The sequence below is a fragment of the Mus musculus genome, chromosome 11 (genome assembly GCF_000001635.26).
Source record: "Mus musculus strain C57BL/6J chromosome 11, GRCm38.p6 C57BL/6J".
Lineage (NCBI taxonomy): Eukaryota > Metazoa > Chordata > Mammalia > Rodentia > Muridae > Mus > Mus musculus.
Window position 1 is genome coordinate 119130198 of NC_000077.6, and position 20817 is coordinate 119151014.

Below are 20817 nucleotides of genomic sequence, written 5' to 3' on the forward strand. Positions count from 1 at the left end.
TCGCCTAACGCAAATTTCATCCTCGCCCTCTCTGAATCAATTTACTTTTATTGCCTCAGCTGCTCAAAAGCAATTTTTCAAGAGCAAAAAGGTCAGCACGTCCAACACTAATCAATTCTCAGAGAGCTCCTGCAGTCGCCAGGGGAGCCGGGACCGGGATGGCAGTACTGGTCCTTCCCGCCAGCCCCCGCCCACCAGCCACCACCCCCCCCCCCGCCAGCCCCCGCCAGCTCCCGCCCACCAGCCCCCGCCCACCAACCACCTCACTTTTATTGCTTCATGATGCCTGTCATTAGCGGTGTGTTTGAGATGCCCCACAGTGTTCTTACAACATAAAACCTGGGTGACTTGCGGAGGGGGGCTCAGAGCGTTTATAGCCACTAGCTGACTCTAGACAGTAATAGCTGAGCTGATGGATCGTTCAGCTGTGGGAAGGGGAGGCAGGACAGGAGGCATCCAGCCACTTGTTTAAAGCTCGCAGATAGCCAAAGGACACATTGAAGGCTCCAGGTCCTGCTGCCTGCCTGGGGCACAACCTTCCCTGCTACCCTGACCTGGAGCATTTGACAGCTCCTCCACCCCAGGCCCCACTGCTGTGGGACAGGAAACACCCTCTCTCTGCGGCTAAACATACTGTCAAGCTGTGGGCTCTTAGAAGCCATTCCACAGATGGGGAAACTGAGGCCCAATGTCCTGAAGTCTAGAAGGGGCAGACGCAGCCTCGGAATAGACATGTGATATGTATAGTTGTCCATGTGCACTGTACCCACAGGAAAACCAGATCCACATTCTTTGTCCTACATCAGTCTGACCCCAGACCCTGGGACACTAGAGTCTAACATGCCCTGGGACTCCCAGTGACAGATACTCAGCATTCCTCATAGGTGACCCTCTTGTAGGCACTCTTAGGTCGATTTTACAGTTAAGAAAACTGAGGCAGTCTTATGCCTTTACCTGCACAGCTGGAAACATGCAGTTCAAAGAGTCCAAGTGCCTCTTCTTGGTTCTCTTCGTGTCTTTAAAAATGTCACAGAAGGGGCTAGAGAGATTGCTCAGTGGTTAGGAGCACTGACTGCCCTTCCAGAGGTCCTGAGTTTAATTCCCAGCAACCACATGGTGGCTCACAACCATCTGTAATGGGATCTGATGCCCTCTTCTGGTGCGTCTGAAGATGGCAGCAGTGTACTCATATACATAAAATAAATCTTACAAAATAAATGCCACAGGAGGAGCTGCATCATGGCTCTATGGTAGAGTACCTGCCTGGTCTGTACAAGGCCCATTCCATCCCCAGAGCCATAAAATAGACCAAGAACAGCAAGGCTGAAGAGGTGACCTGGTGGTTAAGAACTTGAGCTGTTGCTGCAGAGGTCACAGGTTCAAATCCCAGCACCCACATTGTGGCTCACAATCACCTGTAACTCCAGTTCCAGGAGCTCCAATGCCCTCTTCTGGCTTCTGTGCTTACAAGGCAGGAATGTGTTCCAGAGACACATGTATAGGCCAAACGCCCCCAAACACCCAAAGCAACACGGACAAGCCCTGAGACCTGGCTTAGTTAAGTGTTTGCCCTGCAAGCGTGCGGAGCTGAGTTTGGATTCCCAGAGCCTACATTGGGAGTCTGTGCTGTCGTAGTGCTGGGGAGACAGACAGGAGCAATCATGCTGGCTAGTTTCTCTTGCCCCATCTACAAACTCCAGTCTCGAAACATAAGGTGGAAGGCAAGAAAGACACCTGACATCTTTGTATGGCCTCCGCATGCTGTGCGCAAACACACAAGCATGGACCCATGTGTACACCACACCCACCTCCTGAATAACCAAGACAAAGACGCGGCAAAGGCCTCAGACTGACATGATTAAACATGATTGACAGGCGCTGCAGAGCAGTGGGAACGAGGCAAACCGTCCCCCAGCAACGACTTTCCTCCTGGGTGACAGGAACGCTCTGGGCACAGGTGATGGCCATGCAACCGGATGTGCATAAATCCCTTGCTACCATATACTTGGAAATGGTGACAATGATATCAGAAGTGAACTCTCCAAGGACTGGGAGATGACTCAGTAGCTAAGAACACTTGTTGCTCTTACAGAAGACTCGGAGTCCATTCCTAGCACCAACGTGGAGGTTCACAAACATCTCAAACTCCAGTCCCAAGAGGATATGATACCCTCTTTTGACCTCCACAGGCACCAGGTGCAGAATTATTGTCACATACACGTAGGCAAAATACCTACATACATAAAACAAGACAAATCAATCTTTCAAAAAGCAAAGGAAAATAACTAACTTCTTAGGTATTTCTGTTCTATATTTGTCCAGAGGCCAGGTGGCCCATCAGCTCTAGTCTCTGCAGAGATGGTCTGTGGTCATGCCCCTAAAAAATGCAACTGCAAAGAAATGCTGGGATACCCTCCCACCAGAAAGAAGGTCGCCTCTTCCAGGAAGCCTTCCCACCTGCCCTGGTGGTCCCCGGAACACCATTGCCAGTCCTGAATCTGTTCGTGCCTTCTGCCCATACCTGCGCATGAACAGTAGTCACAGGTCCTCGGCTATTTACTCTGCAAAGTCTCCACTTGGGCCAGACCCCTGCCTCATTATGCTTCGCTCTATTCAGACAGCTCCTGAGTGTTGTCAATGAACCCCACCGGTGAATACAAGCGGGTTTTCAGGCCCTCCTAGGAGCTCCCTCAAACCCTGGGTCCCTCTTGGCAGCAGCTCCGTCAGGTCTAAGCTGAGCTCTCTTTGGCTTTCGGAGCTTCAACGTCACCTGGGAGACCCTGGGCCTCCTGGACAGTGTTTCTTTAGACTTCCTGTGCTGCTCAGGGATAAGAGTTCATTGACTCCCAGGTCCTTCCTCTCTCTCTCTCTCTCTCTCTCTTTCTCTCTCTCCCTCTCTCTTCCTTTCTTTTTTCCCCCCAAAACAGGGATTCTCTGTGTAATCCTGGCTGTCCTGAAATTCACTCTGTAGACCAGGATGGCCCAGAACTCAGAAATCCACCTGCCTCTGCCTCCCAAGTGCTGGGATTAAAGGTGTGTGCCACCACTGCCCGGCACCCAGGTCTTTTCTTGCAGTGACTACAGGCATGCTCCATCAATTTCCAGATTATGTACTGTCTATAGGCTACCCAGGGCAGACAGGCAGCCCCAGTAAAGGCTGTTCCCAGTCTGCCCTGTGGTCCCTAATACAAGCTCCTCTTCAATGCATGCCTAGCCCCAAACCTCTGCCTCTCATCCAGGAGGAGAGTCTGTCCCATCTGTCTCAGGCTCTTCTGTGGGTGTGAAGGCTTAGGGATAGGGTCATGGGGAGGCCTCTTCAGCTCATGCCCCAATGGATGGGGAATTGATTGTTGGGGTAGCCATGAACAAATCCCATTTCTTCTCCAAAGTAACCACAACCAGAAGACCCAGTGAGCCCAGCAGACAGACAGACAGACAGACAGACAGACAGGAGTCAACACGAGCCTCTGAGGATGTTGGTTTCTTCTGCCTTCTCTGTCCCAGGCATGAGGTTAAAGTCCCCTGAACAGGCTCCTGGTTAGCTAGGGATGTCCAGTGGCGGCGGCTCCTGTGTAGACAGTCACCAAGGAACAGAGAGGCAGGAGCTGGTGACACTCTCTCTCTCTTATACCAGACATTGGAACCTAGATGGCTTCCCTATTCTGGCCAGGCCACCAGGGGCCACCTGCCAAGTCCCCTGGGGCCACTGCCAGGTCCCTCCAGCAGCAGCAACTGTAGAACATTCTGAGAAATCCCCTGTGGGGTTTTCTGTAGAAACTGCATGAGGCAGGAAGTGCTGTGGGGCCAGGGCTGAAGCAGCAGGTGGCACCTAGAACTCTGGGGGCTGGAGAGCTCTCACTAGGGGCCAGGCTAGTGAGCAGAGGGAGCTTGAGAGGCCCAGCCAGGGCTTCTGCCTGTGGACACACTGTGCCGGCTGGCTGGATTCCATCTGACCTATTTACAGAGCTGGCATGCTCAGAGTGAGGCGCCCAGGTCCACAAGAACTGGACCAGACCTAGTCCAGGCCACGAGGCCACTGTTTTCAGGGCATGGACAGATGCTACTCCCTATGGTGACTCCCTAAGGTGCCATCTGAATACCTCTGCCACCCAGAAGAATCTTCAGGCCCAGCCATTGGGAGGAATGAAAGTCACCACCTTATTCTATTTCATCCACACTGAATCTTAAAACAATATTTTTGTTCATCAAGAAACCAAGTATTTTCAACACAGCCATCTCTAGAAGACACCAGCAGCAGCCACCCTGAGACTTCCCTCTCTCACCTCCCTGGGTCCCTTCAGGGTGGGATCGAGGGCTTCTCTGCCACTTTCACCGGAGCCCCCACTGCCCTTCTGCTCAAGGGCCACACTGTCACCTGAACGAATGACTCACAATGGAGTCCATTATAGTTCCAAAGTCATCAAAGAAAGAGAGAGGGCTGGGGGGTGTCCGGCAGTTCTGCCGCACCGGCAGGAGCACAATCGGCCATTGTAGTCTTGTTAGACTCAGCGATAAGGACGGAGGCAGGAAAAGCAGTGGGGCCTCCTGAACCAATCGCAAAACACGACAGAAGGTTCAAGGACCCGAGATAGTAGAGACCACGCTAGGGACTAGAGACGGCCCCCGCCACCCTCCTCGGCAGCTCTGTGGATTACTGTGTCTATCTTTCTTTACATCCTGTGCCCCAAGGGGGTCAGGACACTGAGTTGGCACCAGCCCAGAGCCCGTCTCCAGCTCTAAGCTGGCAGCCGCACACTGACTACCCCGTATCCCGTTTGTGTCCAGCATAGACAGGAAATGGAGGCCTGGGAAAAGGCTGCTGCCATTTTTAGGGCATGAGCTTGGAGCCAGGGCTCAGAGCTCCCATCTGACCTCACTGCTCTGTTCCCTGGGGCTGTTCCTTGGGCTGTCTGGTAGGTAGGGACAGTGACAGCAGGCCCCCACCCTCTCCTGTGTCCACGTGGACATTTCTCTCTGTGGGTACCCAAAGAGCCCAGGCCAAGTTTCTGTGGGGATGGCCACATCTCTTCTTCCAGTCCTGGGTGATCTCATGGACGCTGCCTTCCTTTCAGGTCTAGGTCCCAGGTTTGGTGGGTTTTTCTCTTGGGGACACCTGTTATTAAGCTGGACACTTGCCCCGTTTTGGATCCAGCTAGTCAAGAACAGCTGTGGAACCACAAGCAATTCACTTAGTCTGTTTGTACCTCAGTTTCCCAATCTGGGAGATGGGGGTGAGAACCATTCTCCCTCTCTTGGCCATGATGAAGAAGGATTAAGAATCCTCGGCTGAGTTCTAGACTGTCCAAGGTGTGTCTCCAGAAGCTTCACTTTGTAGACTAATGGCACCTCAGGGACCCCGTGCCTATGTTTGCTAGTGCCAGCCATCAGTGGGTAACTGTGCTGGCTCGTACTGCAAGCAGGTGACCGATGTCCCCGAGCTGCAGCCAGTCAGCTCTGCCAACCATTCCTCCGAAGAATTCCTGTCTGCTGGCTTAGGGTCCCAGGCTGTCTGCCTCTCAGTGTGGGGGTCACTGGTCATCAGCTCCCCCATCAGAACATAGGATCCCCTCTTCCTAAGAGCCTTTCAGCCCTCTACAAGGCTCCAGGGATGTCCTTTCCTCCATGGCCACTCCCCAGACCATCAAGGCCAATCACTCACTCCCACCCTACTACTCCTTGGCTGACGATGAAGTCAGTTTTAGGGGTGACATCCTATGACACTGCGTGGGGACCCTGCCTCTGCTGCGGCCAAGGTCATTCAACAGAGGGACCAGTCTGTATCCAGGGCTTCTTGTTTCCATGACCCCCTAGCCAGAGCAGGGGGCTGTGGACACAGGATTGAACCACTGAAGACCTGAATGTTCCAGGGCTATAGAAGGTGGCTGACCATGGTGTGTAGTGTCCCTGGGTTGAGCCAGGCCCTGGTGGCCTAGGTCTGGGATATCTTCTGTTCTACCCCTCTGTGTCCTCATCCCTGGTCGGCCAAGAGGCCCCTACCCCTGCTATGGTTTAGTTATGAACGGGAGCCCCTCCTCCCATAGCTAAGTGATCACACCAAGACCCACTCATCCGAGAAACGTGCGAGAGCTACAGGCAGCAGAAGGCTATCCGAGAAGAACAATCGGTGCACACAGACTTCCAGACCCTTGTACTTGGTCACACCCTGTCTCACACCTGTGGGCAGGTTGCCTCAGCCTGTGGTGATGGAGGCTCAGGGCTGGCTATGTGTGTTGGCGCTTGAGACAGCATTGGGTGTGACTTTCCTCTAAGCCAAAACAACAGCCATGTTGGGGAGTGCAGTTGGGTTCTTTTGCAAGGACCAACTCAGCTGGGCTTGTTGGCTATTTATACCCAACCCCCAGCCACCTCAGGGAGAGTAGGGATAGGGTCACCTGAGTACCCAGCCTCTCCCTACCACTGTTGCCTGCAAGGCCCTGCGTGCACAGGGGAAAGGATAGGGTATGTAGGCCAGGGTAGAATGACGGATGAGAGCCAATATGGGTTGTCCATGCTGAGTAGAGGCTCTCTTTTCCAGGGCTGGCTTTTGTGGAAGGTACGCCAGCCACACCCCTGCAGGCAACTCTTCACCTATGCTCCCTGAGGAAACCCAGTAAACTCATTTGTTTCCAGAGTGGACTCTGATGGGTTCCCGCCTCCCCTTGTCATTGGGATCTTGGGATGAGGGGAAGACATTGTGTATGTCTCCCTCAGAGAACAAACTTAGCAAAAGATGAGGACCCTTAGGTCAAATTTCACCCAGCCTCTCTCTCTCTCCAGGACACTTTTCAAGGGGTTAGACTCTAGTACCCGGGCTGCCACGAGATAGCTGAGCACACAGGGGGACAAGCTATGGGTTTGTTCTCTATGCTGTGGAAGGGAGTTGGAGAGCTAGGTTCTATCACTGTCCATGTGCAGGTGAGCTGTAGGAGGCTCGGAGAAGCTAAGCAACTTGCCTGAGATCACACAGCAAAAGAGATTCCTAGATTGGAATACAAGGCCACAGTCCTTAGGCCTGGCTGTGCATCCGAGACATCTTCTATCTCCCCTGAGCTCCTGTGATGGTCTGCTAACAGACTCTGCTGGGAGGTGATCGGAGTTCCTAACACCACCCCCTGACAGGGTCTTATATAGACTAGAATGGTCTCAAGTTCGATATGAAGCTGAGGATGGCCTTGAACTTCTGATCCTCCTGCCTCTACCTTCCAGTGCTGGAATTACAGCTACACTCCCCACCTCTCCCTCCCCGACCCCAGTTTATGTACACTGGGTACCAACCCCAGGGCTTCGGGGGTGCTAGGCAATCTCTCTACCATCCTAGGTGCTTCCCCAGCCCCCAGGAGTCTTTGGGCAGATTCTATGCCTGAGGGCCAATCTTATCAACGCATCTCTGTCTCTTTTATGATCTGTGTACCCTGGCATGTGTTCATATTGGTGGTGACATTCCTCCAATGAGATACTATTTGCTGACCACCCTCCCCGGGAGGACCCTGGTTTATTAATTTATTATTCTGCAAACACCCAAGAGGCTGCTTCAGCTACAGATCTGTGCCTTACACAAAGGTGGCATCTGAGGCCCGGAGAGGGCAGGTGTGGTCCCCAAGGCCATCCTGTGAGCTCAGTGTGTCCCCTGCTTCTCATTCCTGGGGAACACAGTCAGTGGCAGTTGGACCTCCTGCCCCTTTGAGGTACTCGGTTTTAAATGAACCCTGAGTGGAATGCTTTCCTGCGAGTGCTGTCCTGCTGAGTACTTGGTGTGAGGTGTGGGGTGCACATCTACAGGGAGGTACTTGTCTACCTATGAGAAGGAGGTGTCTGCCATGGAACTCTTCAGGTCCAGAAGCCCATTCTTCCCTCTCCAGGGTTCATCCACCAAAGGCCCAGGCGAAGGCTGAGCCCGAGCCAGGCAGGACTCTGCATCAACTGACTAGGGAGGGGCTGAGGCTAGCTTGGTTCGGCTTCTTCTCCCCAACTCATCCCACTGTCTTGGCCGAAGACTGCACTGCACCAAGAGAGTGATCGTACTTCCAATTTTAAGGACGTTTGTGCTTCCCCCTGAGAAGAGACCCTGTTGGCTGACAACTGTCCAGGGCAGAGGTCAGACGCACGCCCAACTCTAGGGTTTGTGAGGGCTATGTTTAAGACAGCCGCGTGAAGCCCCATGGTGCACGTGCTAACCTCCTGCAGGGACAGGAAGAGGTCAAGTTTGATGGTGTCATCATATGGCTCTGTGCCCAACTGCTCAGCCCACCCAGGGACAGTCGATGGAGGCTCCTGACACTGGGCACTCTTTAAGACCTAAAACAGCTCTTTTCTGTGACCACAGGAGTAGAGGCATCATGTGTGTGTGTCGGATTCAGAAGGACAGACAGAGAAAGTCTGCTGGGGCCAGGGTGTCCTGGCTACAGCCAGTTCCTGGAGTGAGAGAGGGGTAGGTAGATTCAGAGGGGCTGGAGTCAGAGGCCTGGAGCGGGAGGTCTCTGAGTGCATCCGGGCTTCCAGCGCACTGCAGTTTCCCTTGCAGTGCTGTGGTCTGGCACAGCATGGCGTCCTTGTCATTAGATTCTCCCCTGTCCCCTGTGTCACGAGTTATTAATACTTACCTAGAGTGCACCTGTTATGATTGGATTGGTGGTCTTCCTCCTGCGCTCCTGCAGTTGAGTGTCCCCAAGCCCCCCAGCTCAGGTAGCCCTCAGTCCCTCTCCCATCCTGCACACTCCCTCTCCCAAGACCCTGCTCCTTACTTTGTAGGCAAGCCGTCACGGTGGCTCTGTGGTGGGGGTGTGAGTGCACAGTAGGATGATCACATCGGGTATGACGTCAGAAGCCACCACAAGGGTCTCTGCAGAGGAGAGCGTGGGGCGGTGGGAGCACGCAGCCTCTTCCGGGGAAGCCAGAATGTCTCAGACCTGGCCTGCCCCTTCGCAGAAGACAGGGCTAGTGAGAAGCCCAAGTCCTGTAGCTTTGAACTGCTGCTGAATCTCTGTGCCTTGTGCAGAAGAGTGGCTGACATCCATCAAGTGGACAAGAGCCAAGGAGGGGCGGGGAGGCTGGTGCAGCCCATCTTGAGATCAGAGGAACAATTAGGTCCTCTGCCTGGCCAAGTACCTCCTCTGTCCAGCTCCCTCAATGGAGTAAGCCCTGTGGAACCCAGGAACTATGGGGTTGGGGACCCAGTGCTCTCTGTACACCCCACAAACACTCATCTCTCTCAGGACAGAGATTCTGAGCAGAGATTCCAGAGCTAGGCTGGTTTGGTGAGCATAGTTGAACTGCAGTCCACCTTAAGAGTGGTGGCGCACGCCTTTAATCCCAGCCACTTGGGAGGCAGAGGCAGGTGGATTTCTGAGTTCGAGGCCAGCCTGGTCTACAAAGTGAGTTCCAGGACAGCCAGGGCTATACAGAGAAACCCTGTCTCAAAAAAAAGTGCCCCAACAACTGTGTTCTACCTGAGGCATTGGGGGGGGGGGTGTTGTCTTTTTGCTCAGCTTGCAAATCTGCAGCATCCTGGGGGTGAGGACACCATGGCCACTTGGAAAGGAGGGATAGGGGACGCCCAGGCAAGAAGCAGGACCTTCGTTTCCAGCCTTCCTATGCGCACCTGCAGACACACTTGTCCCAGCCACCTACCTGGACCCTGTCCTGGTAAAACTGGCAGATCTCACGTAAGCATAAAGGCTCCATAGATACTTGTGCCAGGAGTTCTCCATTTCAGGGATGCCGATCACAGCCGAGACTCCATTTATGCTGCTTGCCTGAGGCAGGCGGTCCCATAGTCAGTCAAACAGAAAAACCCAATAACTGAGGGAACACACCATCCAAGTGGTGCATTTGGCACAACTGGACACTTCCCAAGAACCCAGAAGGAAAATTTGGGAGACTGAAAGCCCAAGCTTTTAATGGAAGAGACCCGAGCCTGCTTTTGAGAAACACCCAGGTGGCCCGTGGATTTGGAGGCTTTTTGCTACAGTCTACAATGGTGGCAAGGGGTGGGCAGAAGAGAGGGACTCAGCCTGCGGCCGTCATGAAGGTTGCTCCTTCCTTCTGCGACCTCCTTGAGATGTGTTACTAGTGGACTTCCTGCAGAGTTCAGCTTTTCAAGTAGACAGGATTCCCTCTCATGGAAACCAGAATTCCCTCACCCAGCATCCTACACATGGGCGGTCCTCATGGGCTAGTGGATAGAGTCTCCTCTGTAGGCAGCAACTTCTCCTGGGCCTGGTGATCCACACCCAAAGCTTGATCTCAGAGCTCCTGGGTTCTGGGGGAAGACAGACAGGTTGTCTCTGGGATGGGACAGCCTGCAGGTTCTCTCTGCCTCCTGCAGCCACTAGTCTCTTTGTCCAGGACTCTCCATAGGAAAAGCAATGTGTGCTCGCTCTTCAATGAACACCTAGCACCATTGACTCCCACACGGCCTTTCTTTTCACCAACCCTGCCCTTTGCCTTCTGACGTCTCTCCTGCTAACTATGCGTTGCTCTCCTCTTCTGCTTGCCGCCTGCAGCTGGTGTTCACATGCTGGGCACAGATCTTAATCGCACCACCCATGGCCCTGGTCTCTTCCATCCCCACTCCTGGGCCAAGCTGTTCATCCCCTCATTGCCTTGCAGCCAAGAGACCCCTGGCCTTGATGTCTTTTTTTTTTTTTTCTATTGCATCTGTGCATGGTTGCTTATGGCCAGGGATAAATGAATGTTCTCTCAGATGGGTCTCAGTTCAGTGGCCACTCCCACTTTGTGGTAGAGTGTGGCTAGAGCCAAGCGCCGTGCCAAACTGAGGACTCTGTGTCCTCTCTGCATCCTGAACTCAGAAGACTCTGTCATCCTTGATAACGTGAAGTGTCTCCCTCTACCTGGGGTCAAAGGACCAGCAGAATCCGGCCTGAGACCAACTCTCCAATTTGAAGATGAAGCAGCTTTTCCACTGTGTAAATCATCGCCCACCCCCTGATTACGTTGCACACATGGAAGCCGGAGAGCTGTAACTCTCTTGAGATGTAGAGACGGGAGGACAGACCCAGGAGGACAGGGGTCTGGAGAGGTAGGGAGCCAGCTGTCCCTTTCGAAATGTAGGAATGTTAAAGTCTGAATGTCACCCACCAGGCCAGTGGCAGGTGTCCTCTGGTCCTCAGAGGGTGTGAGTGGATTCTGGTCCTGGCCTTTTAGAGGGTAGGGCAGAAGGCTTCTGTGTGGTAACTGGATGAAGAGTTGGCCTGCAGTCGCCTCATTATGGGTCTGCCTGGATACCCTTTCCCTGACAAGCAGGACAGAGATATGGTGGTTACGAGAACCCAGGTAAAGCACAGACAGAGCTTGGGTTTAAAAGGGGGTGACTCGGTGACCAGAGGTCAGTGTGGAGCGCAGGGTGTGCTTTGTGATTGCATGATCCACCATTTCTGGACTCGGCTTTTTGGGAAATAATGGGGGGTCCTGACAACCAGGACTGCTCTGGAGTAATGAGACAGAGGCAGGATTTCACTGGGGTGAGGGGAAGCAGCTTATGAACATTGCTGCTCAAGTTGTAGGAGAGGCGGGAGGAAGGTGCTATAGAAACGAGGAGCTCGGGGTTTGCCTAACTGAAGGCACAGAGGTGTGGGTGGCCTCGTCTACTTGAGAGTCTTACAAATGTAGGATATGTGCCCTAGCCCTAAGCAACTCCACATAAGTCCACCCTGTTTCAATGGGGCGACTATCCAATCTGTGGCTCAAAATGGAGGTCATCACGGGCCTCAGCCCCTGTGGTGACTGGTCTGTGAGCATAGGCTGTCCTTCCCTGAGGGCAAGTCACTCCTGTCCCTCAGCTACATGACACACTCCACAGTGTCACAGGCCTCAGAGATAATGAGGCTAGGAGAACGCCTGGCTACCTCCTGTCCCTTTGGCCATTGATCACCACCAGCATCTCACATGACACTGACAGTTGGAGTTTAGCTTCTAAGCAGGTTGAGCCAACAGCTTCCAAGTGGATGGGATTCTCTTTACAGGGAACCAGCCTCCCGCACCTTCGTGAGTTGACCCTCCGGGCTTGGCTGGCATTTTCCATTCCTCATAGGGGCATGCTAGGCACGAATATGTCCAACAAAGGACAGACAGGCAGAAGGTGGACAAACCCTTAACATGGGACCTCCCCCCCCCCCTCCAGTGAAGCACCTGTCAGTCTACCCGGCCCCTGGCCCCTCCAACCACCACCAGTACATACAGGGGCACACCAGTATATACAGAAGCCTTGTGAAAACAGCTTAGAGTTCCACAAGCTCCTCAGAACCCAGACCCCATGTGCCTTGGCGCCACCCTAGGCTGCACGTCCCTGTGACTGGCTCCCAGAGCTGGCAAAACAGCAAGCATCGCTGATGATACCTGGATTTCCCCCTTAACACCCAGCCCACACCCACCAGGTTTCAATATAGTGTTTGTCTCCCAAAGGAAGTTCACATAGTCTGACTCGGGTTTCTCCTGAAATTAGAGCAGGGCAGCTAAGGCTCTGTCAGACACTGTTAAAGTTTCCAGCCATTGGGTAGCCTGGGCTCTGTGCGCTCTGAGGGAACGGTCTGGAAGCCCGTAAAGCATTCCTGGGTTCGTCAAGGCTCTTCTCTCTCCGTTGCCAGGCCCAGAGCGACCTTCACATGTCCCTGCCCTTCCCAGAGCAGGGCCTGCAGATCTTCCCTCTGGTTCTGCATCTCAGGCCTCACCGACTCCCCTTCCCAATACTCTCAGAGCAGCCAAGGAGCTGGGCAGGCTGGCTGTGGCTAAAGACCCCCATGGCTCTTCCACAGAGCCTCTCTGCCCAGCCCTGGGGCTCCTGACCTGGCCACTCTCACTAGGGTTTTCTCTCAAGGCACAGGACCATGTGTGTGGTGATACTATTTTATTTGTTTTGTGAGGAATCCATGAGAATCATTATTCACAGGGGTCATGGTGACCAGTCCTGACCTTGACCGGAAGGGGACTGCTTAAAAAAACAAAATGCAACAGAGAAACGAATCACTTGCTATAGACATCAGCAATGGGGGTATTTCCTTACTTTAAAAACAAAACGAAACACACAAAAAAGCTGTCCTCCTTATCCTCAAAGTGTGGAAGGAAGACAGTCATGTGACTTGATTTCTGCAAACCTGAAATGCTATCTTCCCACCTGGAATTGAACACAATGTATTTAAAGGCCTGGTGGCAGCAGGCATCTGCACGCAGCTGCTCAGAAAGTGCAGAGTCCTCAGAAAGGGTCTCCCCCTCCGAGGGCCGTCCATGGAAGAGCTCTGCAAACACCTATGTGCATAGCTAGGCGCAGACCGAGACCGCTGAGGCGGCTTTGTGGCTCATTTTTCTTCAGGGTAGGCGTGGGTGGCACAGAGTGAACGTTACAGAGAGATTTGCCCTCTGCGGAGGACACTCAGCAAGGTAGAAGTGCAGGAGAGGCATTGGTTTGCTGACTTCAGACCTGGGAGGGCATTCGACTGGGAGTGGACAACCCCTCTCGGTCAATGCTGCGGAAGGCTAAGGCCAGTGGGCTCGTCCCTGAGTGGCGGGTGAAGTCCCTGGGCCATAGTTAGCCACCCTCATGGCAGCCTCAGAGAAGTCTTTTGAAGGAGTCTGTGGGAGGGCCTTGTTCTCCTTTTATAGGCAAGGAAGTGGGCTGGGGGAACCCCTTGCTCCCTGCTGCAGAAGCTCTGGGAGAAACTGGCTTCTTAGATTTGGGGTGTCACAATCCGGCTAGACCAGGCTAGCCCATGACAAAACACATCACAGCTTCTGTAGAAACACAACACTAACACCCAGAGGCCACTTGTCTCTTCAGAGACTCCAGGGATCTGCCAGGTCCAGCCTCAGGCTAGCCAGTTTCCCTATGTCGTCTCTGGTGGCCCAGCTGGGTGGCAGTCCTGGCTCCCCTATAACCCAGGCCATAGCATAGCCCTGCATAAGTTTTCTGGGGGAACCTGTCATCATCGTCTCCGTTCTAGGCAGGGTGGCCTCCAGGGATCTCTGCCAGGTTCCTTCCCTCTGTCTGGCCAGCCCCGGGTATGCCTGACACTCCTGGCCTGACTGCAGTAGAAGGGAACTGACAGAGCGGAGGGAGGTCACAGGTGGATTCCAGGAACCCTGGGGTTGATCGCCATCTAAATTAATGTTGTCAAAGACGACTGCATCGCTTATGGCCTAGCAAGTTCCACGTACTGCACCCCCTACTCCCCCCTCCCCAGCACAGCAAAACCCCAGCAAAGCAGTAAGGAAAACACAAATACAGGCCAGAGGTCAAAGGAGCCTTTCAGGAGCTGACCCTGACAGCAAGCATTCCTCTTCCCACTTATTTACTGCCATCCTGCCCTGGCCATCGAAGGCACCAGCTCCAGAGCCTCTCTTGGGCTGGTGTCCTGCACTCAAAGCCAGGCCCCCAGTCATCCCCTTCTGAATGTAGCATGTGCCCCTCCCTAACCCGGGTCGGTTTGATCAGCAACCACATAGCTCTGCAACAGATCGCCCAGCTCAAGGTTACTAACAGAGCCTCTCTGGGGACTTCGGCCCTCCTCTGCAGAAACAGCTAGGCCTCTTGGCTGGCACTCCAGGTGCAACTTTCTAGGCAGGCAATGTCTTTCCTGTGCCCAGTGAAGACATCCTCTAACCCAGAGAGAGGAGGACACATTCTGCTGCTGCCCCCTCCCTTGCCCTCTCCCTTCTCCTTGGAGGGTGAGTCAGAAGTGAGGGCGCCCTTTCCAAGGTAGGCATCATGTCTCAGCAGTGACAGCACACACGCACATCAAAGGCGTCCTTCTCTCCCAGAGCCCTAGATGACAAGGCCTTGGTGACATTAAGCAATGTCGTCAGCACAGACATTATCGGTGGGGCATGCGCACACAGATGCGCCCGGCCAATAGCATTAAGCATCATTTTTTTAAAAAAATGGGTTAAATAAGCCTCGTGGCCAGGGGACGGTGTACTTGCTGATTACCCGTGATTTGTACGTCCTGGCTGTGAGACAGCTAGAAGTCTAATGACTGAATTATCACTCTAATGCCTTTTGCTGACTGGGAATAATCCTGGGGTAACAGCTGCCACAGGGCATTTGGCTGGTTTCCTCTAATTGCATCCAGATTAAGGTTGCTGCTCTGCGCGGGGCCTCTCTCGTCCTCAGAGCAGAGCAGGGCTCCGAGAGCCCACACACCATGTCTGGCTGCAGAGGCCCCAGCTGGCCTGAGGTAACACCAAGGTCCAGTAGTCCATAGGACTAGAGGGGACATACCTGGCACAAGGCTGTCACTGAACAGGTTGGGTCAGGTCTTGGGGAGCACTGGAGGGGGGAGGACTGTGGGAGCTAGAGACTTAGAATAAATGCTGAGACTCTCCATGGCCAGTAAGTCTTTGGATCTGCTCCAGCTGTCCCCAATCAAAACATTGGAGTGTAGATACTGGGGTGCAGGACAGAAGTGTGATCCTGGGGAGGTAGGCTTATGGGACCCCCTCTGAATTACCAGGCTTCTGTCACATGACTACCAAGAGAAGACCCCAAGACAAGGGTTCACCTTCCCAGGGCTGGATGCTGGCTTCAGCCGTTCAACTTGCTTTGACATGGTTAGCAAGTGGGGGTATCCACTTACTAAAAAAACACCACCCATTTCTGCCTCTACCGTCATGGGGTGACCTAAGACCCAGAGGCCAGTGCTGTCTCACCCATATACCTACCCACGGGGATTTCAGAGATGGCGACAACCCCAGAAGTGATGAGGCAAACTACACAAGACCAGAACCACCCAACCTGGACTGCAGTCTGTGCCAGCCAGGTGCACAGAGTTCTAGGTCACTGAGGCTCTGCCCTGCATTTCTGTTACTGGGGTGATAGGCAGTGTGGATATACCTGTTTGTGGCTCTAGCTTCCAGGAAGAGTCAGAAGCCAGTATAGAAAGCAATTCAGATGAAAGGCCACTCCCAGGACTGCACTGTTGCTCACAAAGGACAGTACCCCCCAAGATTAGCACATCCACTTCCAAAGTCTCTTCCTAGAAGGACTCACATTCTCAGGAGGGCCTTCAGATAGGGGATGAGCTCACGGAGCAAGGGAAGCTGAGAAAGGAGGCCTAGAGGCCCCGCCCCTCGTTCTGAAGCCCCGCCTCTCTTATGCTGAGCCTCTCCTCATTCTGAGGCCTTGCCCCCTCTCATTTTGAAGGCCCGCCCCTCTCATTCCGAGGCCCCGCCCTTTCAATCGGTGATCCCGCCCATCTCATTTTGAGGCCTCGCCCTCTCTCATTCTGAGGGCCCACCCTTCTCATTCTGAGGCTCCGCCCCCTCTTATTCTGGTCAGCACCTTTAAACGTGGCACTGTCCTGCAGCACCACTCTTAGTGAGAAAAGCCAAAAGGCAGAGGCATCTCCACCGACCCTGCCGCCTGCACCCACTATGAGGATTCAGCCCTCCGTGGAGGAATCCAGGCTCCTTGCTTGCACCAGCTTTTGGGACACTGGCTAGGAAAGCTCTGGAACACACTTTTATCCAACCACAATCCTCAGCTTTGGAGGATGGAGTGTGGGCGTTTTCCTTATTAAAAGGAAGAGAGCATCCCAGAAGTTCCCTAGGTCCAGCATGGCGGCGGAGGCAGCTTCCAAGCCAGGCCAGATGCCTTTGTCTTGGCTGGGGAGTTATATTCTCCCCCTTCTCCGGGACCAAGTATTCAGAGGACATCGTGGCTGCGCACACCACACCCATCAACCTATTCAGGCCCCAGTGGGTTGCTGTTTCTGCACACACCTTAGATCCTCAGGGGAGGATCCCAGTGGAGGGTGCATCTGACACTTGGCTCGGGGTAGGCGTGTCCTTCCCATACATTGCAGGACACAGAACACTCATATGGACACTGTGAGAAGGCCAGGCCAGAACACCTGCCCTCATAAGCTTTTCTTCCCCCACCCTCTCCCCCTCCCTCCCTCCCTCCCCCCTCCCTTCCTTTTCTTTCTCTTTTGGACAGGAGTCTTCATGCCAGTCTTGCAGCTGTGACCATGAAGCTTCGCAAGTGTGCTTGGTTCACTCAGACAACAATCCTGCTCCTCTCTGTCCCCTGGCATGGGTGTGAGCACGAGGCCCTTTCTAGACCCTGCCTTGCCCACAGCTTGCGGAGAGACTCCTGGTCTCTGCTGGAACACCCCAGCCAGCCAGCAGCCTGCATTCCAGTGGCTAGCCAGACACCCTGGGCTAGCCTTTCAGGAGCTGAACTCCAGGGACAGCTGATACCTAATGTCAGTTCTAGAGCCCGATTTTGTCATCATGACAAGGTTCCCTTCACCCTGGCCAGAGGCTTTTCCTTGTGTCCTCGCCATATCCATCCCCTCCCCCACCCCCTTGCCCAGGACCTCATGGCGGTCCCCTCGTCGATGGTCAAGGGCAGGGGCTTTTCTATCTTCGGAAACCAAAGGCCTCCCGCGGTGCCTTTGGGCCTTTCTTGCCTTCTCTTGAAGGCTTGGGTGATGGCAACTCCACTGTGCCCCCATAGGGACAGCTCTCTGAGCCTGGGTGGTGGCCAGCACACTCCACAGCTGGCATGTACCCACTGTCCCACATGCCTGTCCCACACAGCTTACACAGGTCATGGAGGCTGCAGGGTATCCGTGGTAGAAGGCGGAACTGGTACAGGAGGCTCCTGGCCTGTAGAGAGAGATCAGGCTAAAGGAGACTGAAATGCCATCGGGACACAAGAGAACAGTGGAACACAACAGAAACAAGGGCCACACCCATGGGCTATGTGGGAACAGCACAGTGCCCTGGGTCTCCTTTGGCTGCCAAAAAGGGACCATGAGATTCTTGGGCAGTTTAAGACACAGAGTTCCCAGAGTGAATAGGTGGCCACCGATGATAGAGCCACACAGCCCGTCCTGCCCCTTTACAGACCCCTCGACTCAGTCCCAGTCCCCTCTGGATAGTACAAGGCCCCTGTACTCCGTCCATGCCTCTCAGAGTTACCCTCGGCCCCTGCAAGGTCTGTCTGGGAGCCCAGTGTAGTGAAGGGCCTGAGGACCTTCTTGTCCCCATGGACCATCAGAGGCCTGAATCCAAAGGACTGCCAGCTATGGGAAACGGGAGGTGGCTGAGCTTCGAGGGCGCTTTTCTTCCAGCCATGGATGAGCTACGCTCTTCTTAGGCTCTGTCTCCTCATCCTTACTTTCCTAACTGTGGACTGGAAGGAGGCACTCCTGGGTGAAGACTAGCTGGACATTCATACACTGCAGCAAATCAAAGAGGCTGTGTCCAGGGATGGCCCTCTTAGGACCACGGGGACCAAGGAGAGCCACGGCAGCCCCACTGGGCTAAGGAGGCAGCACAGGTGCCAATCACACGGACTTGGTAGAGAAAAACCCAACAAGGTAGGGTGGAGCTATGTGTTGTGGGTGGTACCTGTGTGCAGAGGCGGGGTCTCTGTGATATGAGAGGGGCTCTAGATGCAAGCTGAGTCCATGTTTGGGGTAATGTTCTGTGGTGTGGACTGGGCTCCATGGGCAGGGGTGGGGCTGTGAGGTATGGGAGGGTTTCTGTGTGCAGGGCTGGGTCCTTGAGGTAAGGGCAAGGCCTTACATGTAGGGGTGGGGCTGTGAGGTGTGAGTATCAGGGCTCAGTAACAGGGAATTCCTAGAACCCCTTGTCCTTCCTCTACTATCTTGCTCACCCCTCCCTCCCTCCCTGTGCAGGGGTGAGGCCGTAAAGCATATGATATGCCCTGCTTTATGGGCAGGGTGGGCCCGACGGGCCAGGGCAGGGCACCCACCTTCCTGAGCACCAGCTCTCCATTCATATGCATGGCCAGGTTTCCGAAGTGCAGCAGCATCTGATCCGTGGCCAGCTGCTGCTCGATGACATCATCCCCGTAGATGGCGACGATGGCCACACAGATGAACAGGTGGAAGTAGTCCGTCTGCGGGGGGACACAGAAAAACTCAGAGGGGCCCTGCCAAGTCTGAGTCTGCCTCAGGCCACCTGGGTCCACAGGTCCCTGCTCTAGGGAACATCACCCATCATCCTCCACTTCACCTGAAGACAGCGCCAGTATTGGCAGCTCCATCCGGGGCTGCTGGGACCTTGTGGTGCCTGGCCAGGTGGCAGGCATTCACGACAGGCTCTCCAGCCTGGACAGCTGAAAGTCTTCAATCCTGACACGGAAGAAGGATGGGGGCTTTCGGGGGAGCGGTGGTCTAGGAATTCCCCTTGAGTATCCTGATAGCATCATGTGGCCTGTCATTTCCCAACCAGACCAGCACAGTGCAGAGAGAGGTATGGGTGCTAGAGTGCCCAGCCCTGTCCCCTAGCTGTGCAGGAGGGAACGCTTCTGCAGGAGTGGAGAGATAGGAGTGCCAGACACACTCTTCAGAGAGTGGAGCAGAGCACAGGGCAAATGCCAGCTCCTGGGCATGTGCACCGCAGTAAGCCACAATGGAGGACTGTATGACGTCTTCCCCCTTGGAACTCGTTCACTGTCCTTTCCCCTTCTCCTAACCTCGGCTGATGGGAGACAGAGGTGGTTCCAGATGTGACCACAGGTCCCCACATCTGCAAGCAACATGAACTTGCTTTGTGGACTTTGAACAAGATGGCAGCCAACAGGGGTGGCCAAGGATCTGTGCTGCCAACAGCCTCGGAGGATGGATGGGTGACTTCCTCATGACCCAGCCTCCCTGGCCTCTCAGAATATCTATCTAGAACAGCCTTAAGTCTAGGATGTACTAGCTGGTGGACTGATGTTGCAGGTGGGAGAAGAAGAGAGACTTCAGCGAGTGTTTTTCATAGCTGGGGGGTCGAGGTGGAGGCAGACAGAGCTGCGTCCTGGACACACAGGTGGTAGTGATGTTTGTTTGTGCAAGTGTGTGCATGCATGTACTTGTGTGCACGTGCACGGGAGGCCAGAAGACAGTATCTCACTGGGACCTGGAACTCAGCCATTACGCTAGACTGACTGGCCAGAGAGCTCTGTGGACTCGCCAGTATCTGCTGTTTCTTCAGCACTGGGGCCACAGGTGTGCGCTGGCTTTTTGAGACAGGTTCAAACTGTGTAGCCTTGACTTTCCTGGAACTCACCAGAAAAAAAAAAATTCTGTCCGCCTCTCAAACGTTGGGATTAAAGGTGTGCGCTACCACACCTGGCACGCCTGGTTTTTTAAAAAACACAGGTTCAGACACTCCGATGTAGATCTGCAAGCTTGCAAGATGAGCGCTTACCACTGAGTAATCTCCCCAGCCGTTGTGCCTTTGGTATTATCATGTCTAAGGCAGACGGAGTGCAATGACTTGCCTACTCTTTTACACTGACGGCTTGGGCGTGGAAGCCGTGTGGCAGTCAGCCCTGTGGTCAGAGAGGAGTTGACAGAAGAGACACCGGTCATGGTGAACACAGGTGGTTGCCCGCTTCACTGATCCAGGCTCTCTGACTGATGCTGTGGGAAGGCAGGAGCTCAGGGTAGCCCAGCAGCCCCAGGGGGCAGGGCAGGACAGGACAGCACCAGCCACGGCTTGTGCGGGCACATATATCCTGGGCTGCCTAACTGTCCTGCGGTGCTGATGTCCCTCCCACCAGCTGACCGTGACAGAAGGCAGCTCAGCCCAGAATGCAGTAATGAGCATGTCAGCCAGCAATTTACATTGATTTCAATTACATGGGAGGGGAGGTCTGAAGCCGGCTGCTCAGGCCTGGAAAATACTAGCTGTGAGAGAGACTGTGGTGTGGTGAGTGGGTGGAGCAAGGAGGAGGACATGCCACACACAAGAGAGGAGGCTTGGGGTGATCCCATGACCCTCCCTTCCCAACAGGATGGTGGCTGCACTCAGGGGGTGGCACCTGCACTCAGGGGTGGCACCTGC

General features: G+C 54.3%; 1 protein-coding gene across 10 annotated transcripts in view; it reads right to left on the reverse strand.

Moving 5' to 3' along the window:
• Positions 1 to 12845: 12845 nt before the first annotated feature.
• The window catches only part of Tbc1d16 (TBC1 domain family, member 16), an 85461-nt gene continuing 77489 nt past the window's right edge, over positions 12846 to 20817 (reverse strand). For 9 of the 10 annotated variants that reach the window (XM_030245739.1, XM_006532694.2, XM_006532695.2 and 6 more), the window contains 2 exons: positions 18734 to 18880; positions 12848 to 17619 (listed from right to left, as the gene is read on the reverse strand). In XM_030245739.1, the coding sequence (XP_030101599.1) occupies positions 17371 to 17619; positions 18734 to 18880 (396 nt within the window). In that variant the 3' untranslated portion in view covers positions 12848 to 17370. Of the gene's footprint in view, positions 17620 to 18733; positions 18881 to 20817 lie in introns of all 10 variants that reach the window. The other variant, NM_172443.3, reaches the window with a different exon arrangement.